The 24,337-nt window shown below is 45.9% G+C and overlaps 2 protein-coding genes across 8 annotated transcripts; one reads left to right on the top strand and one right to left on the bottom strand.

The window, feature by feature from the left end:
• Positions 1 to 296: 296 nt before the first annotated feature.
• Positions 297 to 3,913, top strand: CCT5 (chaperonin containing TCP1 subunit 5). The gene is made up of 7 exons (XM_031980151.2): positions 297 to 560; positions 1,053 to 1,477; positions 1,548 to 1,740; positions 2,063 to 2,332; positions 2,643 to 2,828; positions 3,169 to 3,487; positions 3,564 to 3,913. Exons 1-7 carry the CDS (start codon positions 453 to 455, stop codon positions 3,695 to 3,697), a joined length of 1,635 nt encoding a protein of 544 aa, XP_031836011.1. The 5' UTR covers positions 297 to 452; the 3' UTR covers positions 3,698 to 3,913.
• Positions 3,914 to 4,191: 278 nt separating this feature from the next.
• didum (dilute class unconventional myosin) lies at positions 4,192 to 24,302 on the bottom strand. 7 transcript variants are annotated; one of them, XM_031980145.2, is made up of 21 exons: positions 23,564 to 24,302; positions 13,810 to 14,234; positions 13,217 to 13,517; positions 12,820 to 13,137; positions 11,925 to 12,413; positions 11,640 to 11,846; positions 11,370 to 11,492; positions 10,899 to 11,197; positions 10,182 to 10,800; positions 9,927 to 10,118; positions 9,503 to 9,865; positions 9,117 to 9,416; positions 8,930 to 9,035; positions 7,944 to 8,130; positions 7,802 to 7,834; positions 7,335 to 7,533; positions 7,160 to 7,262; positions 6,970 to 7,026; positions 6,644 to 6,814; positions 5,418 to 6,373; positions 4,192 to 5,331 (listed from the first exon to the last, which is right to left on the bottom strand). In XM_031980145.2, exons 1-21 carry the CDS (start codon positions 23,588 to 23,590, stop codon positions 5,212 to 5,214), a joined length of 5,595 nt encoding a protein of 1,864 aa, XP_031836005.1. In that variant the 5' UTR covers positions 23,591 to 24,302; the 3' UTR covers positions 4,192 to 5,211. The 7 variants fall into 7 exon arrangements, with proteins under 7 accessions (XP_031836005.1, XP_031836007.1, XP_031836006.1 ...); XM_031980147.2 differs by having other exon boundaries at positions 7,169 to 7,262; XM_031980146.2 differs by having other exon boundaries at positions 7,802 to 7,831.
• Between the last annotated feature and the right edge of the window lie 35 nt (positions 24,303 to 24,337).

Genomic DNA, 24,337 nt, shown 5'->3' with positions numbered 1-24,337 from the left:
CATCTTCCGAATAAATCGCTGATTTCATGCACCGATTATACACGCGATTTCTAAAGTTTTTCTTTCAACAATTCGCGAGCGTAAGAACTGAAACAAAATGGCCGGTTAATTGACCCGTATCCCATCTCAAAAATCAAACTTGTCGAACGACTTTTCGTGTAAAATGGACACATATTTTACTGAATGTTTGCCGTAGAAAAATCATGAAAAAGACTGGTCTCCGAGCCTCTGGATTTCCTTTTTAAATCTCCCTCCACAGTGATCAATACTGGTTGCCTGCCACATGGAACGTTCTAGAATAGATGGCAGGTCAGATTCGAGAACATCCGTTGCAGGCAGCAAAATGGTCGTGTAGCGTGACGACGGCCGAACGTAATTCTGTGTAAAGAGACGCACCCTAACTTCGAGAATTTTGTTAATAGTAAAGTGTCCGCGTTCATTTTGCTAGCAAAATGACCGCAATTCCGGGCACTGTGGCATTTGACGAGTATGGCCGGCCATTTCTCATTCTTCGTGATCAACACAAACAGAAACGACTAACCGGCAGCGATGCAATTAAGGTAAATTAATTTATTTAATTAATGTTCTTTCATCCTTCTTTCTAAAAAACACTGATTATATTTTAAACATCATTTTAAGCATGACTCTGTTAGGCCTAAAAGTCTGGATCTTTCTTAATCTATCCGAGGACCGACCACGTGAAGCATTAAGCAATGGCGACGTTTTGGACTTACAACTTATTTTAAAAACGTTACTCAAAAAATATAATTGTTGAAATACTAACAGTTAATATTCTTAAAATTATTTTCGGGCATTCTTTCCTCGTTCTTATTCTTTTTGAATGGATAAAAGAATATAATATAGTAAATATTAATGATTTCATTGATGTACATTTTGTTTACCATAAAAGGAGATCCATGACTTTATAGGAGACTCTAATGGAATTATGAAAATGTATCAGTTTTATATATGTTTAGGCCAAGATTAATTAAATAAACCAAAATAACTTATTAAAGCCTATTATATATTAATAAGTGACTTTTAATTTTTAGTCACACATCATGGCTGCCCGTAATGTGGCCAATATTCTTAAGACTTCTTTGGGTCCTAAAGGTTTGGACAAATTAATGGTCAGTTCTGATGGAGATGTTACTGTTACAAATGATGGAGCAACAATTCTTAAGAACATGGATGTAGATCATGAAATTGCCAAGTTGATGGTTCAGTTGTCTCAATCTCAAGATGATGAAATTGGCGATGGTACAACTGGAGTAGTCGTATTAGCCGGTGCTCTCTTAGAACAGGCTGAACAATTGTTGGATAAAGGAATTCATCCAATTAGAATAGCTGATGGTTTTGAAATGGCAGCAAACTGTGCTGCTGAACACCTTAAAACTATTGTGGATTACTTTGAAGGAAGCAGTGAAAACCGGGAAGCATACATCAACATTGCTATGACCAGTCTTGGTTCAAAAATGTAATGAAAAGTTCTATAATTGTAGTATTTGTTGTAAATACAACTTATCATATTTTTTTCATTTTTCCAGCATTAACAAGTGCCACAGACAAATGGCAGAAATAGCTGTGAATGCAGTCTTTGCAGTATTAGATCCTGAGGCACGCGATGTAAATTTTGAACTCATTAAAGTTGAAGGAAAGGTCGGTGGTAGATTGGAAGATACTATCTTAGTTCATGGTGTTGTTGTTGATAAGGACTTCAGTCATCCTCAAATGCCAAAGGTAAATGGCTATGATTTTTATATAGATTATTATGAAAAATTGTATTGCTTTTCTTAATGATGAAAAAATGCGACAGAGAAGGGTAAAGGTGTAGAAAATTTGTTCAGTTTACTTTTTCCTTGAGTTTAACACTGTTCCCCTAGTCTTCTGAAAACTATTGGAAAAGTGAAAACTCTATTAAAGTAACTATTCAATGATCTGGCCTTTGCAGTGGCTTCAATGATCATAAGATTATGAGAGCTGAAAGAAAAGTGATTATTTTTGTTACATAAATGATTTAAACTATAAAATGCATGACAGAAGAATATGCGTTATGTTACAGAAACTAGAAGACGTCAAGTTGGCCATTCTGACATGTCCATTCGAACCACCAAAACCAAAAACAAAACATAAGTTAGACGTTACCTCAGTTGATGATTATAGGGCGCTGCGTGAGTATGAACGGGAAAAGTTCACGGAAATGGTAAAGAAGGTGAAGGATGCAGGTGCAACACTTGCTATTTGCCAATGGGGATTTGATGATGAAGCCAACCACCTTCTTCTGCAAAATGAATTACCTGCTGTTAGATGGGTTGGTGGCCCAGAAATTGAGGTAAGTTGTTATTAGATTCAATATATATAAATCTTCTTTACCCTATGATGACAAAGCGCAATAGAAGAGAGTGAATGATTAGATAACTTGTTCATAGAATTTTAGGCATCTAAATATTATTTTCACACCAGGTTACTAGTGAGAAAATAAAAGTTGAGATCCTTTAAATCTAAAAACTAGTAATCTACCTTTCACGGTGGCTCTAATGATCATAAGATTATGAGATCTGAGGGGTTTATTTTTTGTAAATGGTTTAAAATAAACAAAAATGGTGGTGAAAATATAAAATAATATAAAATAACCTTTTCAGTTAATTGCTATTGCCACCGGTGGCCGTATCGTTCCGCGTTTCGAAGAATTAACACGGGAGAAACTTGGTCATGCCGGCGTTGTTAAGGAATTAACATTCGGAACCACCAAGGACCGAATGCTTGTCATCGAGGAGTGCAGGAACTCGCGAGCGGTCACCATTTTCATTCGTGGAGGCAACAAAATGGTGAGTCAAATTTTAAACTCTTAAAACGACCGGTAAGCAAGGAGAATTTCAGCGGTGTTAAAATATACCTTACTGACCAGACACCTTGCAAGATTAATGCATTATGATATTCATTTTACCGTTCAATGTCTCCAAATTAAATTGAACACAATCTGTTTTAATGCTACAACCATAATTCGATCGAACTTAAGGTAGCCCCTAGCGCCATCTTTCTTTTTGGTGGAAGACGTAGGAAGTACGTCACAAAGATACTCATAAGATACTAAATATTACAAAATACTATGAAAATATTATTAAAATATGATAATTTATTCTACGACGTGCATATTTTTTCTTCAAGATCATTGAGGAAGCAAAGAGAGCTATTCACGACGCTCTCTGCACTGTTCGTAACTTGATCAAGGATCAAAAGATCTTATATGGCGGCGGTGCTGCCGAAATATCTTGTGCGATTGCCTGCGCCAACCAAGCTAATAACATCAACACCGTGGAACAGTATGCCTTCCGAGCTTTCGCGGAAGCGTTGGAGGCTGTGCCACTGGCATTGGCCGAAAATTCTGGTCTTTCCCCAGTAGACACGTTGGCTGAAATAAAGGCACGTCAGGTGACCGAAAACAACCCCGCCCTCGGTATTGATTGCCTGAACCGCGGTACTGCTGGTACGTACCAACTTTCTACTAAAATTCGCGAATTTTCGCGGAATGGAAGTGCTTCAATTATTGTTTAATGTTGCAGACATGAAAGTTCAAAACGTGATCGAGACATTGACCAGCAAAACGCAGCAGATCTTGCTAGCCACCCAACTCGTCAAAATGATACTTAAGATCGACGACATTCGTTCGCCGAGCGACATCTCCGATGCGGCTTAATAAAAATATTATTGCTTTTAGAATGAAGCATTGTACGAGAAAAAAAAAATTAATTCTAATTAATTACACACTTCACTTTTGCTCTTCCGAGCTTCATTCACACTTCTAATTTGGACTTTAAATTTATTTGACTTCTTCCATCCGTTCGCTGTAACAATGATAATTTATATAATATTGTAATGCAACGCGAATAAATGATTTCACTTTTTACTAACACTCACGTCTCGATGTTCCCATATACATTCACTGATCCCCAGCATTCGTGCAGGCACACACACGCATGGGATAAATGGATACCATGTTCTCCTCAACGACCTTTTTTTTATTTTCATTGTAGGAACAAAGAAATTTGTCACATCGAGTCAAGGTATATTCGCGTAAACAGAGTCTTCTTTCTGTACACTTTTTTTCTTTTCCTGGATATGGGATTTCGTTTCGAAGGAGGGTTTCTCTTATGGAATGTACGTGTATATGCGTGTGTGTGAGAATTTCCCTTAAAGCATAAACGCAAACGCAGATCGACGAACGTAAGAAACAGAATTTTGTTAGAATCTCTACTAATAAAATGGCACAGAATACAATCGCTTGTACATATTTATAAATTATATCATAACAACAATATATACCTCTGTCTTTCTCTCTCCTGCTCGTATCTCTCGCGATCTCCTCCCTTCGGTCTGCGGGGAACCGACCACATAATTAATCTTTCTTTCGTATCACAAAATATACAATCTCTCTTTCTCCAACATAACGTTATAGATCTCTCTCTCACCTCCCCCCCTCACTCTCTGTGTTTCTCCTTTGCCATTCCCTTTTTACACATTAAGTACAGATCTCCAACGAATTGACCGGATGGTTCCGTGCAATAAAGTTCTCTGCTTGAAGTTCCAACATTCTTGGCCCGTAAACAACTGTTTCCGATAGACTTACAATATCGACGACAACAACGCGTAACCATTAAACTCTTTTAAATCTTGATAACAACGTTTCCGTATCTCACGGATACAGAATTCGGCACTTCTTGTCTCACTATATCCACGTTCACGAATAAACCGAATGATCCCCATCCGATTCCGATGTAACATTAAGCCCCGGCAGAGCGTTTCCATCGACGACCGTCCCACAAAATCACGACGAAATACCTCGAAATACCTGGCTACTACGAACAACGAAACGAAAAACATGGTCTCCTATTATTTTTCCTCTTTCTTTTGGTCACCCATCGGAACGTATTCTTTGAATCGACGTTGCATATCACCGCGGATAGGAATTATGCTTCGTAAAATACAAATTACTCGAGTAAAAAAAAATATATAAAACGTGATATCGATGACCCGCTCGATGCGTTTCCCTAATTCATCCCCTTTTTCTCTCCTTCCGTCTCCTCTTCTCTCTTATTGTTTTCTCATTTTTTTTTGGCTTCGTTAATAAATAGGCTATGCGAATTTGATTATTTGTTACTCAACTAAAAGTTACATGCGCAGCGGGGCCACTAAGTTTCTTCGCAGCTATGATTACACCTTCTTGAGCATGGGCAAATGAAGTACTTCCGGTATTTCGATGTCCTCTAATCGAATGTCCGACGGATTGAATGGGAACCTTACTGGGTACGAGTACATTAGGTCCATTAGCAACTGAAATGAAATATTTTCTCGTTATCGTTACGGTAGCAAAAGAATCTAGAAACCTATATAATCGGAAACTCGAAGTTTCCACCCACCTGTTCGTTGTTCTCGCCGCGCTCGCTCAGCTTAGCCTGAACCTTCCTGATAAACGAGACCGGGACTCGGCTCTCGAAGTCATCGGCAGGCGTGTACAGGTTCAGAATCTTGACGATCTGGTTCGCCGTCAGTTTGTTGCACATTTCGCAAACGGAGTTCACGTCCTCGTCCGACTTCCGAGCTTGCAACAGCTGGGCCGCTTGGATCAGAGGTTGAAGAGCCTCGGAGGCCTGTTCCAGTCGCCGGTCCCTTCCCCATTGCTCCAGATGGCTGAGGTTGTACCTGATCTGCATCCCCTTCGTCCACTGGCACAGTTCGTTCCTCAATAGCAAATTGTTCAAAGCGCTGGCGCACATGAAGTAGAATAACTGTTTGAAAAGTTGAACGATGATCTCGGGATCGACGCCGTGATACTGGAGGGTCTTGAACACTGAAGTGAGCTCAACCAGCAGTTTGTCCAGCTTCTGCTGCGTGGATTCTGGTTCCTCGCCCACCGATGAAGATCTTGGTCGACCAGGTTTCGGGTCCAAACCCGTTATAGCCTCGTGCTCGAGAAGAGCAGGCACTGTCAGCGCCTGGATCCTCTCCTTTAGGTTCGTCACGATGTTGTTGAGGATCCACAGCGCCATGTTGCTCAGGACAACCCTGTATTCGCCTAAATCGAAGTTCCTCAGGCACTGTTCGTTCTGCCTCGGCGTGTTCTCGATCTGGAACGGTTTGTCCCCGGAATACTGTTTCATATTGTGCAGCAACCTCAACGTGTTGCTCAGCCAGAGTACGCTCGAGTCGAAGTCCTCTCGTTTCTTCACCACTCGCTTCACGGCGTTCAGGTAACACGTGAGCAGCAAACGGACCTTCTGGTCGTCGTTTATGAAATCGGTGTGCCTGATGCACATGAACAAGATGTATGCTGGTAGACCGGGCAGCAATGTCACGGCAACTCTGGGCTTCAAATCTAAAAGAAGCAATTGTGGCTCAAGACACAGGGCGTTCCTCGTCGAGGAGACGAATGAGATGTTTTTCTAGGAGTAGAGTGATTCATAGGAGGCTTCGCAATTTCTTTTTACGTTTCTCAATGTAGAAATCGCGATTATAAGTCGATCATACGCGACAGAGGAGTATTTTCGTGCAATCGGTGCTGAAGAGTGGCAGGATTATGTGAACGATGACGAATATAATCCACTGTAGAAGGTTGATATCATAGTTGGATAATGATCGAACTCACCGATAACTAGATGACGTATTATAACATTGACATCCTCTTGCCTAAACTCGAACATGCCCTCGTAGTCCCTCTCCTTCTTCTTAATGGTCGGCATGTTGCTTCCGTTGTCTGCCGAATTGACGGTGGAAGACACTAACGAGCAATCTGTCGCAGGCTCCGAGGTATCCGGCACTGAGACAAAGATATTACATACTTGAGCGACATTCTGTCTACCTATAAAATCGATCATGAGTATCGTGAACTGAAGTAATTGTTGATTCATGAGGAAGGGTGAGTTATGGTCTGCGAGAAGTGCGATGACGATGAACGCTGGACCACAGACTCACCAGTGCCCCTCGTAACATAAGGGCGATCCCTATGTTCCTTAGAATCGTCTCCCTCATCTTCGGAAGCATTCAAATATCACAAAGTTTTAATACCGATTTCTAAACGCCCCCCGTTCGCTATAAGTTTCTTGGAAGTACGTTAAGTATCGTATATAAAAATTACAAATAATACATTTCTCTGTATTATTACCATACTCACAACCGGCATCCCGGAGACGTTTCGCCAGTATTTTACACTGTTTCTTGAACTTCCTGCATTCCTCCGCTATTTTATCGTACTTCTCCTGCAGCTCCTGTAGATTCGTTGAAAAGATGATGAAATATCGTAACCGAACAGCTATAAAGGAAGACAGATGAATCTTTACCAAATTCTCGGTAGTTAGCCTAGCAATCTCGTGTTGCATGTAAGCCTCGGTTTGAGTCTGCGGCGACTTGCTAAGGTTCACCGAGAGCAACTTCTGCTGCTTCTCGATCTCCTCCTGCAGCCGATCGATCTCCGCGCGCCATTCGTTCCTCTGATCCCGCCATCCCTTCTCCTTCATTTGCAGTTCATCTTCTAATTGCCTTTAAAACGAAGGATCGAAGAACAGAATGAATTTGCCGCTCTTCGATCGGCACAAGCACTACGATGTTCGTTCGATCGGAAGGGGATGATGCACAATCAAACTCAATCAACTATGATACAGCCTGTGATACCTATTCTCGAGACTAGCGATGAATAATTATTGCGAATGTTATCGTGAATCAGGATATACGCTGGCTTTCCACCGATTCTATGTTACGAAAGATCGGCTAAGCGGATTCGCGGGCAAAATTGTCTGCTGGAACTCACTCTCTTGAGGCCTTTGGCTTTGTCTTAAGTCTACTGAAAATCGAAGTGCATGCACAAACGACAAAAGGCACGATTAGACACACGTTTAGCTCCTCCTCCATCCGCGGCGAGCTACGCGAGCACGAAAGGCGTTACGATTTACCTGTTGATCTTCTTCTGCGTCTCGAAGGCGAGCACCAGCTCGCCGTCCTCGTTTATTATGTCCACGTCCCGGCCGTAATTCGAGCCCAGACTCTTCATCCTCCGCGTGTTGTCGGCCAGCACGCTGTGCAGCTGTATGCACTCCTCGCGCCGCCTCTCGAGTTCCTCCTGGAGCGCGTCGAATTGCCCTGGAATGGAAATTATTCAACCTACTCAGCCCCATTTTCTGCGGTTCCTGATGGATGATCGAAGCGACTTTGAAAGGCGTGAAATGAATGATTCATATCCGTGGAAACTGTTTATTTCTCATCGCGAGACTCGGAATCCTCGTTGTAAACGGATAATTGAAAGTTTCAAGGGGATTTAAGTATACTTGTAGAGATAGAAAGGTTGCGATTCATTTCCGATTCTTTTCTTGCGAATCTTCGCGAAGATCCACCTGTCTATTCGTAATGATATGAACAGCGATGGAGAAACGAAGCAACGGAGAATGCGTGAAACGTTATGTACAAGGTGGTTCGTGAATTTTCCTTTTTACTCACCCCTTGCCTGTCAAACCGGTACGGTGTATGTTCGTAAACAGACATGTGCAAATGCAATGAATGGCAAATAGAAAGGAGATCAAATAATTTATACCGTTTATCGATATTCTTATCATTCATCGATAAGTTTTATCAGTCTTCGATTGCATCTCCGAACGACGAAAAACCTTGTACAAAGTAGCAAAGATAAGCGAGGCGTGTGGAAGGCGAGGGGTGCGAAAGCAAAAGTCTGCGAGCTGTGAATGTGCACTATATTTGTACAAACCATAAACGAAGCATCGTTTCGTGAGATTACAACAAATGAATAGAATAAGAAACAAAGCGATCAGAGATTCCTTGCGATCTCGAATAAATGGAACTGAACGATTCTATCGCGACAGTTTTCTGAACAAGTAACGAAAAGAAAAATTGATGAACTCCTGAACGATTAAAATTGTGAATTTACCCATGAGAGTCTGTTGTGCACCCGTCAGGCCCACCGAGGATACGCTTTTCCTCAGCGTGCCTAAATCCTTCTTCAGCTGAGCGTTCTCCATTTCTAGTTCTTGGAGCTGTAAGCGACAAAACTCGTGGTCAACATTTCCCTCGAACGATTCCTCGAACCGATCGCTAACGTTCGAACACGAAATTACCCTGAACGTGTCCTGCATCCTCGAAGTTTCTTCAGGTGCGTCCTTCTCCAAATCCTCTACCATTCTGATTAATCTTCCCTTCTCTTTCTCGACGTCCTTCAACTTCTGCTGAAGTTTCAGCACCAGACCGATGTCCACTGGCGCGTGGGCCGGTCCGTTCGTCTCTGGAGGTGATTTATGAGTTTGCACCTCTCCGTCAGGCGGGCTGTCCGATCGCTGCTGGTTCCAGTCGATCGTCTCCACCCTTGAGTAAGGAGCCGAGGAGGAAGCCGTGGATCGCACCGATCCGTAACCCAGATCCTGAACACGCCGAACACACAAGAAACAAATGAGAAACAGGATTCTTCGATTTCTCAACGATCGAAGAGTACTGTCGACGATCTTACGAGATTCTGATCGTCCTGCGGAAGCTCCGTGGACACGATCTGCCCACTGCTGCTGGAAGCATTGCTGAGCGAACGTGAATGCGCCGGAGCGTGCATCGCTAACTTCTGCTCCAGCATCTCCGCGTGCTGCTCCAGCTCGTGGAACTCCTTCAGCAACCTCTGATAGGCGCCGCGATCCTGATCCTGATCCAGCAGGAGGAGATCCTTCTCTTGCTCTAATCGGTGCTTCAAATTCTCCTCAGCACCCCGCTGATTGTTCTTCAGCTTCTCCGAAGCTACCGACAAGTCCTTCCTCAGCTTCTCTATCTCGATCTGAAGCTTTCTGTTCTCTTCGTTCTTCTCCTGAGTACTTCTCTCCTTGTCCTAATCAGCATACAAACCGAATATCGAGACTGAACAAAAGAAATCAGACGATGAAGTTTACCTGCAAGATGTCCATCTTCTCGTCCCTCTCCGTCTTCACCGCGTCCAGCATCTTCTCCAATTCCTTCTCTTTCTCTACCAATATGAGATTCAGCTTCTTGTTCTCAGCGTCCACGGACTTCAGACTCTCCAGCTTGTGCTTCAAGTCTATCATCTCGTTCTGGACGTTCTTCAAGGATTGGTTCTCCTTCGACTAGAGGGCACGCCGTAAGCTCAGTACCGAAATCTATAATTTAATCATTCCTACGAAACGTACCAGCTCTGTGATCTTCTGCTGCAGCGTGATGATCTTCTTCTCTAATCCCTTGTTCAACGACTTCACGTGTTCCACGCTCCTGGCCTCGGCCTTCAGCCTCTTGAACAGCCTCTTCGCCAGGAACCTCCTGACACAGGCCTGGACGATTATAATATTCTCCAATCTCTTTTTACAAGCCATCCGCACGAGGTAACCCCTGCAGAATCGCTGGACCGTGATCGCGGCGGCGTTGTCCCTCATCAGCTTGTACCTCTCCCTCGCCATCTTGCCCCTGCCGTACTTCTGGATGCCGATGATTGTGCGCTTGATCTTGAGATACTGGCGCCTCTTCAGCCAGCCCTTCACGCGGGCTTGTATCTTTATCGCGGCCCTTTCCTCCCTCACCGCCTGAGCCTTTTGTCTGGCGATGTAACCTCTGCCGTGCCTCTGGAGACCCAGCACCGCGCGGCGGATCTTCCTGTACCTGTTACGATAGATCAGACCGCGGACCGTCTTCTGGATCATTATACAAGCGTCTCGCTGTCTCTCCGCTCGCAGCTTCTCCAAGTAGGCCACCTGACCAGCTCGGAAGAGGACCTTTGTCTTACCGAATTTGAACTTGTCGTCGTCTTGAATGTACCTAAAGCGTTTCAGGATTGTTTAGAGCGATCCCGTGGGATTCTTACGGAGGAATAAACGAGGAAAATATGTTCCAAGTGCAATCGGAAAGAATCGAACCTTGCCAGAATACGCCTGCAGGTTTCCTTCAGGTCGTCGCGACGTATATCCTTGAACTTGCACAGACACCTGTACCTAAGGAAGAACTCGCCGTACGTCCTCTGACTGGGGAATCCGGCCGCGGATATCCTAATGGTCTCGAGCACACCGCAAGCTCGCAATTGTTGCACCGCGCGCACGGGATTGTACTCGAAAGCCTCCTTTGTATCATTGGGCTTGATGCAGCGCACGTAGTGCGGCGTGGTCGCGTTTAATGTGGCCATTAACATGTTCAAGGAATCCCGGAACTGCGATCCCACCTGCGGATCCAACGGGAACGATATTAATCCCTGCTCTGGAATGCTAACCACTGAACTGCGGATCTTTATGCAGATGCAGAATAGATTTTCACGTGCTGATTCAAGGGAACTAGAACAGAAACGCATGAAATCTGCAGTTCGTCGGTTAGAAGCTACGAGACTGATTCCGTACCGTCTTCTTGTTCTGCTTAGGCGTGGGAGGCATCGGCTTGTGGGCAGACACCTTCACCCTCACGTTCGAGGGCACTGAGAGCTTCGGGTCTTCTTCGCTCAGAAGCTTTTTCAATAGTTTATTCTGAAATGTTCCAATAATTTATTCCTGCGTCCTCTTTATCAACTGTCAAATGGTTCGCTATATAGACTGAATCTTTAGTGTCCTTAGGACTTAATCTTAGTTCTCTGTACTTCATTCATTGAATTGATCAACGACGAATTTACGCACTTCTCCGTTTCGCAGGGCGTCGACCTGCTCCTCGATCACAGTGTCCCTGTTCTTCTCCAAGAAGCCAATTGTCTCGTACTGCACGCGATCGGCGAAGTGGTGGATGAGAAAAGCAGACGTGCCGAACCGTGGTTTCTCGAAGTGCTTCGACTTCCCGCACTTAGCGTAAAGCTTCTCCGTCCAGGAACTGTCCGAGCCTTTCGGCATCTGTCGTTCAACGGTGATCTCTTAATAGCGAGCTCGATAAAACCGGCCCGGGAAAACGCGTTAGAAGTTCTTACTGACTCTGCACTCCTCGTCCAGCAGGTCCAGTATGCCCAGCTTGGTCTCGATCAGATCGATGCAGGGTTGATTGTCGTAGAAGTCGATGAAGGTCCACTCGATCTCCTCCCGGAGGTACTCCTCTTGCTCCAGCTTGAACACGTGCTGATTGAACTGCTGCTGGAGCTTCTCGTTCGCGTAATTGATGCAGAACTGTTCGAACGAGTTCACCTCGAACGTCTCGAACCCGTAAATGTCGAGGACGCCGATGAAGCATTGCGGCTTGTTCTGGGACTGCAAAGAGTTGTTGATCCCAGCTACGATCCAATTGAACAACTCCGCGTAAATGTGCTTCGCCAGAGCGTCCCTGGCGCCGATCGCTTGCTCGACGTTCATCGGTTTCAGGAACACCTCCCTCATCGAGACGATCTTCCGGTGGCACAGCCACTTTCGCATCGCCTTCATGTCCGTGCCCAACAACTCGCAAATCGTCAAGAGATGCTTGTCCGTCGGCTGGAAGAAGAAGCAGCGTGGTGATATTGAAAGACAGGGGCGCGTACAGTTCGGTATCTGACGAAAGTATCTGACTCCCCTTGTGCCACAGACGCTGCATTGTTCGGACGAGTATTGGGATATTGACACGTTCGAAAGTGGAAGGTACAATAGGCTACAGAAAGGCGTTTGATGCGTAGACGAAGATTTGGCAGGAAGAAGAAGGTAAAGAGGAACAAGCAATAGCTCTTTCGCGGAGGAAATTGATCGCTCTCTCGTGGAGAAAACTGGCGGCACTCTCGTAGAGGAAGACGGAGAAGGACAAATGCAATTTTTTAATATACTGTGTATTTACGTGATACAAGGGTCGGCCAGTTACCATCTCGATCGACTGTACCATCGGTAAAAGCGAAGGCTGCATATTTACGGATATATAGCTGGCCTCGGTGTCGTTCTCATTGCCCGAACTCTGGGCGTCGGAACTCGTGATCTGAACGTTCCCTAAATGTATGATGGCGGCTAGAATACATAGCATGTCGTCCTGTTGCTTGGACGAGAAACCGAGCATGGTGAGCGCGGTGATGGTCTCGTCGAAGCACGTTAAATCGTCGACACCGTCGATCAACGGATTATTTCCTTGGTTCAAATAGTGAAACTTATTCTGATGACCTAGATGCAAGTGCGGGAGGCGGGACGCGGCTGCGCACATTTGGTAAAATACGTGATAATTCCTTTCCTCATTCGCCTAGAGAATTGCTCGTTTAAACATCGATTTCGGAGGAATGATCGCTGGAGTATCATTTCAATCCCATCTGTAATCATACCTGAAACACGACCCTGGACTTCTCGAGCAGATAGGTCCTCATGCTGGCCCCGGTTATGTGATAATGCTTGTTAAACTGGATCTCGATGAACTTGCCGAACCTCGATGAATTGTCGTTCCTCGTTGTCTTCGCGTTACCGATCGCCTCCATGATAGGCAACGAGGCGAGCACCTTCTTCTCCACCTGTGTCTCGGTCGTCGAACCGCCCACAGTCGCGAAATATCGCATCGTATACTTGGCAGACACGGTTTTACCCGCGCCGGACTCCCCGGAAACGATGATCGATTGATCGTGGCCCTCCCTAGGTTCACGTTGCAACGTTTAAGAATCCTCTAGAAGATTCTTCACAAATCTGTCAATCGACACATTTACTGTCTACGCATCTGAGCTTGAACTTTGCAGAAATTCCCGATGATTCTATTGTTCAGTAAAGAACGAGGTGAAAATTTCATTTGAATTCGATTTCCCTTCTACAACGATTCGACTTTCTATTAATGAACGTTTCAATACGTGTTTAGAATTGAAAGATGTTTTGATAAACAAGTTCAAGTTATGACGGGACAGTGAACGCGTCGACGAAGAGAATATCGAACCTTTCCAATTTCGTGTAAGCTTCTTCAGCAACTGCGAATATGTGGGGCTCCAAATCGCCCATCGCCTGCCCCCTGTACGCCCAGATCGTGTCATTCCCGTAGATTGGAAGCTCATTGTACGGATTGAACGCGACCAACACGATCCCGCAGTAAGTGTAAATGCAATGCCTTTGGAATCGTATCTGAAGATTGTAGAGGACAGCCGGCTCGTGGAGGAACGACAGTGACGTTAAATTGTTCTCCCCGATGAGAATATCCGGGTTCCGTAACGGCGGCAGATCGGTGCCCGATTTAATTTCCAAAATCTTTATCTGATTCGAGTCGTCCGTGCGGACCTTCAAGTTCCGTTGGTTTAGCTTGTAATCCTCGAGCAGCAATGCGCCTTCCCAGACCTTCTCCGGATGCGGCACCCACACCCTACCACCCTGAAGAATGCATAATCTTCAACCACTGCACCTTTGACCTTTACGCTCGACAGATTCTCTGAATACAAGTATGTATCACTTTCCGATGAAATGCCAAAAGTCTTTTCCGGAATAAAGAAAAATCATATAAATCGAGGAACAGAATTATTCTAGCTCAACGTTTATATTTACGCATTGTACAAACTTTGATATTGAATATTTAATTTTCTAATTTCACTGCATCGAATAAAACACCGACTAAAAGTTGCCTGTCGAGCGCAAAAGGTTGATTTCATCAAGAATTAACGGACTAAGATTAAAAAGGTTCCATTGGAAAGATGAATAAACTAGAACAGTTTCGAAATATTTTTCTAGGAGTAGAGTGATTCATAGGAGGCTTTGCAATTTCTTTTTACATTTCTCAATATAGAAATCGCGATTATAAGTCAATCATACGCGACAGAGGAGTATTTTCATGCAATCAGTGCTGAAGAGTGGCAGGATTATGTGAACGATGACAAATCCACTGTAGAAGGTTGATATTATAGTTGGATAATGATTGATGGATAATGATTAATTTCACTGCATCGAATTAAACACCGACTAAAAGTTGCCTGTCGAGCGCGAAAGGTTGATTTCATCAAGAATTAACGGACTAAGATTAAAAAGGTTCCATTGGAGAGATGAATAAACTAGAACAACAGTTTCGAAAGAAACTACCTGTGGACGTCGAGACTCACAGGTAGTTCGACGTTGAATCATCGACTAAAGATGGCTTCGCGAGGCACGTTGTTCAACCTCGCAAACGAGCTCGCACGGGTTAATTACTCAGCGTCTAATTTTCACCCGTTTCAAAAGATGACCCGTTTTTCTTCTCCATCTTTTTTTTCTCTACAAGTGGCACGTATGAAAATGAGGTCGACGATACAGCATATCGATTCCGACGCCGCGAGTGCGCCAAATCGGGATTGGTGATCGCGTTAACCGTAATATCACCGTGCCGCCGTCGTTTATGCGTTTGCGGCTTGCCCCAGTATAGGGAACGCGATGTGTACGATATTCTAAACACAGAAACGAAACGAGTACATTCTAAAGAAACTTCTACAATACCAAGAGAGAACGACAATCGACGTAAACTAATTCCCCAGCGAGCATCAACGATCGACAGCAAAGGATCTCTTAATCAATTCTGCAATTACAATCGCGGAGCAACAAGTCACGTCGAGCAGCGTAATCTAATTTCAATCGAGGTTACGATTCGAAGGAAAATTATTAAGCTACTCGACGATACAGCGGGGATACCGAAAAGCCTATTAGCAGGCTTCCTTCGGCGAGGTGTCAAGATCCAGAGTGCGTTCAAGATTATTGATCGCGGACGATCTCCGCATGCTCTATCTCGAACGGGACATTCAGGAATAGAATGGCCGGTGTCGTGTCACATTTTTCCATGGGAGCACAAAGAAATCGGTAACGGTACTCAACGGAGTCGCGCTTTGCGACACGAAACGCCGAAATGTACTGTTACCGCGGCGAAAGACGAGTTACGTGATCGGAAGGAATATCGAGCAACGGTAAAGTTCACTGCTACCATTTTCCCGGTTACCTTGGCGCGGTCCGACTCGCCACGGAGATTCGAGATATTTAGCGGGCCCGCGCTGTCTTCGCGGGACAACGTTACAACCGCCAGCGCTGGGCGAGGAAAGAAGTGAAAAGTAGCCGTGAACTCTCACGATCCAATCTTGTATGTCAACTGTTACGCAAGATACGGCACGAAGGACGCTCAGAAAGAAAGAAGCGACGAACGAGGGGATCAGCCTCGTGGACAAATTATGGGGCTACTTGATGCTTTTAGCCGCTAATGGAATATGAAGATTCCTTTAATCGTCGATGTGTCGTTTATATTTGAAGACGGAAAATATTGCATACCGTTGACGAGTTCGCTGCCAATAGCAGTCACGTATCCGTGACAACAGCAGTTATATGCTTCGCGCGAGGACAATGGAATTAATGCTGTAGATACTGTTATTTATAGCTGCGAGATACGACGTTATATTTAGAAATTCAGTGACTTCTTTTAGTTCCAGGTTTCCAACGTATTGTTTGGATTCGTCGGATTCGTTAACGCGTAGATACCGTTATTCATAGCTGTGACGTATTTTGTATTTATTCGGTAATTCCTTGTAGTTCCGTGTTCTCGATAATTCAGTTAGATTCGTCGGAGTCGAAAGCCGCAGTAAAGGTGTCAAACGAGGATATTTATTTCCGAGCGGTCGGCCGATCGCTGACTTCGCGATATCGAGTTGCGTAATGGCAAATTCAGGCGCGTCCCAGCGAAATGCGGCATTTCATAACGCGCCGCGGCCTCCCGTGGTAATCCACGATACGAGAAGAAATCGAGCAAGCAAACGCATTCGCGACGCCGCTTCATGACTCCCTGAGTCATGTTCGGCGAGCAGTTTAAGCCCCGTTTCCACCGGGGACCGGAGATAAATCTGTTCTCACAGTTTGCAAAACTAAACTTCTATTAATCACCGTTTAATCTATGGAAGTTCGCGCGTGGAGAGACGATTCCCAAGCTTTCTACGTTACACCGCGCGGAACGATTACCGTCGGAGTTATGGCCGGCTCGCGGAAAAAGCGGAACTCCGCGCAGGTTCCCACGCGACTTGTTAATTGAAAATGCGATCAGAACCGGCCCGCGACAATCCGTCTCCGCTCGCAGATGAGAACGCGCGGCTTTCCCTTTTTTCTTCCAGCGGGCGAATTAATTAATGCCTCCGAGGCCCTCGCGACGGCAACGGTTATTGCGTAAGGATGCATTAGCCATGCAAATTTCCAGGTACCATTCATGAACGCTCCTTTCCTCCGCTGGATGCTAATGCTCGCGGAACTTCGATGTAAAATTAGTATCAAGGTAACATTTCTGGGAATGAACCTTTCCAGCCGGGATTTTAACGTACTCTTGCTTCATGAAGATACTCTGGGAAGCTGGATCAATGGGTTATTATATTGTAATGGTATTTTCAATGGAACATTGTTGCGAGATTCGAGATAGCGATAGGGTAACTTCCAGTCTTAAGAAGAATATTATACACGTACATTCTTTCTGTTTAGATCGCGGGTTTAGAAAGTTCGAATATTAGACTATTTTCAGCGGAACGCCACCTTGAAATGGTACTTTCCAGTTCCCTTAAATATCAAGGCAGCCACGGCGCCTGTGTGAACGCAGTCCACTCGCGTGTTGTGTCTGAGCTTTGCGAACCGATCTACGGCTTCTGTCGCGTTTCACCCGTGGCTCGTCTCGATATTCACGCCGCCCGACTCTTTTTGCGGAAACTATTGAATAAAACGGTTCGCAGAATCGTTGAAAATACTCGGACACCATTTTCCCGCGACAGTTGCAATCCAATCAGTGTGACGGATAAAGGGAAGTGCTCGATTTCTCTTATCGAGCACTCGACTGCTCCGTCGATCGAGTAGCCGGTTAATAGAATTGGGATAAAAAATATTGTTCAGACTACCGAACCGCCGGCGATGGAACGAGATTAGATTCGGGTGTAGGAAACACTGGTAACCGAGTCCCCGTTTCGGTCTAGCCGGTGACATTCGCGCGAAAGTGGGAAGAGGATGGAAACCTGCAATCTTATCAACAGCTGCGAGGCCAGTACACGCGAGTGAATCACTACGCCACAGATTCCTCCCATCGAAACCGCGAATTGATAACGGCCAGACCCACCGTTCCAGACGCCGCCTCGCAATTACACGCATAAGTATTCCCCGGATCTGTTCCGTTTGCATATCGATCAAAGGTAGCGGCAAAACGGGACGGAAACCTTTCTCTTGAAAATTAAGACACTAACGTAATAAAGCAAGAGAACCGGGGGCAACATGAACGCAGAAATTGCCGCGTTCGGTCACCTTTAAAACGACACACACACGCGGCTTATCGCGTTGCTGGGATCGTTTACTCGTTACATTTTACATAACATTTGCATCCATTGTCGGACACGTAACGCTCGTCTATATTTGCAGCGGCCATGTGCGAACCTGCCATTCCTACGACTGTCTTTTCTGTGAGAAACAGCATTGTTTACTTTGACAAACGAAGAGGGAAACATTGAAGAGCATCTCGACCTGACTGAAAAACGTCCTATTCCATTCTAATCAACATTGTTTCTATTTTTTCGATTATCTGCTTCCTCCATTTTTGAACGCACATCGATGATATACGTTTCCGGAGGGAAGATAATACAATGTTGTATATCGTCCTCTTTCGTAACCGGTGAATCATAATTTTACTAAAGTCCCTGTCAGTCGAGCGATACGATGTGCACCGATAAAAATTCGAAAATACCTGTTCTATATAGGAGAGTGTATTGTTTTCAAATTGACAGTCGAAGCGTGACTCACTCTCCGCGTGTTTACGCGTTCACACTTGCGCCCCGTGTACGTCGTCCGATAAAGGTCGTTTGGCATTCGCGCGACGAATTCGAGGTGCACTCGGGACGAGACCGCTGCATTCGGAGGGACCGGCTGACGTCGTGTCCGTCGCCGCGAGATCGATCGCCGTGCCCCGGCAGCGTTGCTCCTGAGAAAGGCGCCGGGTTCGCCGTTATTGGGAATAACCAGGTCAAGTTTCCCGCCCACGCACGGGTTTTTTTCCACGTGCGTCGCGATCAGCGACGATCGACACCGGCCACGGGTTGCCTGGCTGCACCCTGCTCTCCCAATAGAATTTCCCTTTCATCGCGGTGACAATGAACGTGCAAAGACCTCTGGGAGCCAGGAAAGATCTATAGGCTGTCAAAAGAAGAATCCTCGCAGAAGTTACAGAGGAATGTCTCGAATTGACCTAAAGAAAAATTCGAGACTTTGTGTTTTAATTTCTTTATAGCTGACTATAAAAATGTTACAACGTTGGACCAAATTTTTTCTGTAAGGTTAAGTTAGAAACTTTTTCTAACGAGGGATTCTTTTATCGATTTATTTCTAGCTGAATGATTCTGTGAAAATGTTGGACCATCTTTCCATTATCACCCTGTATGTTCGGATACACGGCGGAACTTGTCAGATTTGACGAATTTCCGTGGCGCATTCGTGACCCACTCTCTCTATCATTATCTCGCGCAATTACGAAGTAGATAGTGACAGTGGTTCGCGTAGAGGACAGGCCAACGCGGAAACCACCGTGCAACGATCCTCATCCACCGAAGCCCGCGACCGTGAGAACGTTGGCTCATACTTTCAACGGTTGAGGTTGAGCAAGATCGCGAAACGGGCTCGCTTCGTGGGAGATTGCTGCGAGGAATCCTCCGTTTTCACGGGGACTGCACAAAAGGGCGGTCGTAACGCCATATTTAGCCGCGGTAGGGTTTGTCGTGCAGTGAATTGCAGCGTCGCCAGTGGAACCTAGAAATCTTGTCGCTCCGCGCAATTTCATCGAATCCTTTCGACTCGATTTAGAAAACTCGTCGCGTTTGACGCGAAGAAAACGGGTTCGCTCGTCGTGCGCGCCTAACTGCGTCCACCGGTAACATCCCTCCGACTCCGAACAATTCGTCTTCGTCATATTTATTAAAATCAGAGAGTCGGAGTCTCTTGCAGGAATTCTTAGCGGGGAATTGCTCGTCCTTCTAATCTTCGAAGGAATCTCCGCTGACCTTTAAGACGAAATCTCGCGCGAACAGGGAATAGAATCTCAAAGCGAATCCCTCCGTCTCGTTGCGACGAAGAAGCGAGGAGAACGACCTATTCCGAGACGTTTTGCTTCTCCGCTCCTCGGGAGAAAGGGAGCTAACTGCCTGCCGCTGAGCTAGCCTCTGCGGATCACGTTCCTCGAACCGATCGTGCGAGCAACAGTTTCGAATGGGGCTAGCTTACCTTTAAATGTAAAGGTGCGATCGGGACTTCGTTTCGAGTTTCAGCCGGTTGCATAAGGCAACTTTTATCGCCTTGCATCCGGGAGACGTTCGAGCATTTCTTGCACAACTCGAATCAGCAAAGATGAACGAGAATATTTCGACTCGAACGGTTCGAGTCCTCCGGTAAAAGTCCCAGGTCTCTTTGCTTTCAGACATCCCGTACACTCGAGTGACGCGGAATTCGAAAGGAACTCGGCGACTGAACCAATTTTCACAGAATTGGACTAATCAAGATAGCCGAAAGAAGAGAGACAAGGGAACAAAGAGCAGTGGAATGGAAGCTGGTCGCAGAAAAGAGAATACTCGAGAATAAAGGGCGAAGCAGAAATGGAAAGATTGCAGAGGAAATATTTAGTGGCGCGTACCAGGGAAAAACGTGATGCGGAGAGTGTGTTCCAGCTTTTGTTTCTTGCCTACAGGCCAACATCCATAAACATGGCGTCGGGGATAATAAATATTAGCTTAGAACGTCTTACATCTCTAACGAAACGAGCCACGCTTCACCGGTCCCAGATATGAATCGAAGCAAATTGAGGCAAACAAGGTCCCATCTCGGGATCAATGCGGACTGTAGAATGCGTGCTTCCATAAAATGCATGATACGACCTCGGACAACCCTCGCAGTTCACCTGCCCAAGGCAGTAAATCAGCCAAGATGGAGAGCTGCTATACGATCTTAAAGGGGCAGGTCCGAGGCGCGTTAAGCCTCGTTCTCACCGAGAGCATTGACTATCTTGAACCTGTATCGCGATTAGATCTCGTGTATACCAACCAGTGTTCCGTACGGGGCGTAATTATCTTCGGCAACCTTGTATGACGTTAATTACCGGGCTGCGGATTTTATGCGCGTATGCATGACCGTTTAAGATTCTGTATTATACAACGTTCGATCAAATTTAACCGCACCGTCCACCATTGGAACTCGACAGAAATAAAAATGCACTCTCGTTCCATCCCGATCCTTGTAAATTGGATCTTACTGGAGGAATCGCTATTTACATAAGCATCCATTCGTTAATTAAACTTGCAATTATCCGCGGGGTATGGTAATAGCTGAATTGTATTTTCTTCAATGGGCTCTTATGAGATTAACTCCTTTCGCATTTGCATTGAATTCCCCTGGCAGCCCGCGTTTTACACCCTACGGTTCAACGTTAGAAAACAAGTGGCCCGATGATTGAATTGTATAGAATATTAAGCGGAGTTTCTCTGTCCAATTTAACCGTCGCTTTCTAGCCTTTCTACGTTAAATGACCTTTAAACCGACCCGAATGAGGCGTTCGGTTCCGGCGCATTAATTCTATTAATTTCGCGACGCACAGCGGGACATTTGAACAGCAATAAATAGCCGCGATTATGGGCCGGTGTTTCATGTTCAGGGCCGATGAGTACGGTCCGCCGTGACGGTACACTGTCAAGAGGCACTTGGTCTCGCGCGGAATAAACGTTATCGTGCTCGTCGGCCTAGCTCGCGTCACAGTAATCGTGCCACCCGGTTCTAGAAGCAGAATTTAGGTCTCTAGGCGGCAGTGCTTCCCGTCGACAATTATTGATTTTTGTTTCGAAAAGAATCCCTGTTTTAGACTTGTTTTCACTGCGCTCGTTTTGTTCCCTGTTGTTACTCCTTAAACGCCCTATATATCAACCGCAGGGACGCCATTCGTTTCGCTGTAGCTATCAGACTGCACACGATCCTCCATTATTGAAAGTTAACTAAAACTACCGAGTAGTTAAACTGACTTTTTGAAATTTCTCTATACACTCCAATACATCCATTGAAACTTTAATTGAACAATTCAGTTTGCGCATCGCTAAATCAATTTCTATAATAATTTCTCAGAGGAACATTCGTCACCTTAATAATCGCAAAAGGAAGAAATCAGGAATGAGTCATTTTGAGCCGTCAGGTAGTTTTAGTGTTCACTCTAGATATTGTGGTTGACGAATGTTACGAAATTCAAGTGCCATGAGAAATAGACGACGTTTGCAGTAAATCTTTCGAAAGATGAACAGCTCGAGTTCACGTGTCTCTTTTTCCGTGGGTTCGTCGTCGAAATTCCGAACACGTCTGTTGGAACAACCGATAGAATGTAACTTTGCTCGGAACGCATGAATATTGCGAATCACTCGCGGAGAGGCCAAAGAATCAGCCGCCTCTCGTGAAAGTTGTTCATGGGTCTAGCCTGAGAAAGATACCTTCACTCGGGTCCGATGATGCATACCCGCCGACTAATTAGGGCAATATCCATCCAATTATTTTCCGAAACAATTAACCTTGCATCCGGCGGCGGTGGCTGATGAAAGTGCAAAAGAGCATCGCGCGTCGTTGGAACGGTGCAACGCGCCGGCGAGCGTAGAAGTAATTCGGTTCGCGTATCGCGAACAAACAGAAAATCGATAGGGGACTCGTTAAATCTACTTACGGCAGATATTTATATTAACCTGGCGGCCGGTCGCCTGCAACTTTCACGGAAACCACGGGAAAACGCGAGCCTTCCACTCGACGCATTCTCACCGTTCCCAGAAAAATCCCTGGCTTATTTACGGTGACCAAACCGAAAGCTATTGGACCTGTTCTCAACTTCCTGCGCGCTCGACTGGAGCCAAACTTTTCCACGAGGCTCGAAAATTTCAAGTGCTCCGCGATATTGCACACGCAGTCGCGGCAAAGTTCGAGGAATCGTCAATTCCCGGCGCATAATAATGTTTACGGTGCCCGAAAGTTTCTCATCGATCCTCGGAACGTATTGTCTCATTGGGAGATCCAGAACTCCCTTCAATTTCGGAGTAGACTGTTTACTCTCCGACAGCTACTGAATACCATTCGCTTCCGCCCGAAACAATATAAAATGAACAATACCGAGCAACATCCCAAAGCAGCCTAAACAACAAACTAACTCAGCTTCTTCGGCAAATTAATCCCTTCGGTAACAAGACGCGTCGACACTCGAAACACCAGCTCCTACACGATCGAACGTACTACCTGCGTACAAATACTACTTCCTTTAAACATCGTACAACAATATTTACCTTTTTTCCCTGCGCACGCAAAGAAACCGAGAAAGAAACGCCGAAGGACGACACCGACTCAACGGCTCGAGTACCTAAGTAACTGAACCTACTCGAATGTTCGCAGCACACCTTTCCTCCAAGTGCAACTGAAATACCCAGCAAATATCAAAGACAACGTCGCGACGAGACCACGATTCTGGAGCTATCCGGAAGTGGTGGCCGGGTACTCGTAAGATCGCACGCTAGAAATTCGCAGGGGGAACGGCGTGCGGCTCGGGTTTCGCGGGCAGGTGAGAAAAATGTCAACAGACGGGACTCGTCCCGCGGCTGGTCTAGCCTAGACCAGTTGCCATCGTGGAACTGGATCGCTCGGCGGTTGCTCGAGCCAGCGATTCAGGTGGAATCTGTTGCCCGTACCTTAACGTACAGCTCCCTCGTAGTCATCGCGGCTCGGTCCAGGTGGCCTGGGTCAGGTCAGGTACGGAGCGGAGGTGAGCAGCTCAGCGGCCGCCACGGGCACACACGACTTCACGCACGCACGCACACACCTGAGAGGCACCAGATAACGAGTACCCTACGACATTTGTCGCGTCGCGGTCTTGTGTACGCGCTACGATCGACGCGAACAACTTCCCTCGGCTGTACAGTACATCCTGGTGTCACCCGAGGCGCGGTCACGGCATGTTTCTGTTTTTATTTGAATTTTTTTCCTTTTCCTTCCTCTGGTCGTTTGTTCTCGTTTCTGTCTCTCTGTCCTCCCGACGGCTCCTCTCCCTTTCTCTCGGCCCAAGGTCCACGGAGATCCCAGGTACCGAATCCCGAAGTTAGCGAGACACTCTCCGCACGGTCGATCTTATTCCTCGGTCTTCCCTCCACGGACGACTCCTCGATCTTCGAAACGTTCTCCACGATCGACCCAACGAACCGCCGACCGTGGCCCACCGGGAAATGGATTTTCGCGAAGGTCGTACCTCCACGTAAACGTCGTACGACGGCACTGCCACCAGCTGGTTCGTTATCGGGTTTAGATTCGGCGCCCCTCTACGCCTACACGCTCGACCACTCTTCGCCTCTCTCCGGAGTCGACGCGACACGTCGCCTCCTCCTCGTCGCTCGGCCGCGGCGCGGTTCTCGCTGTCTCCGTCTAATGATCGAACCTCGAGTTACACGCCATCTCACCGGGCAACGGGC

The sequence above is a fragment of the Nomia melanderi genome, chromosome 1, assembly GCF_051020985.1.
Source record: "Nomia melanderi isolate GNS246 chromosome 1, iyNomMela1, whole genome shotgun sequence".
In the NCBI taxonomy this organism is placed as follows: Eukaryota; Metazoa; Arthropoda; class Insecta; order Hymenoptera; family Halictidae; genus Nomia; species Nomia melanderi.
Note: the sequence above shows the minus strand (reverse complement) of the source record. Positions and strands in the feature narration are given on the sequence as shown.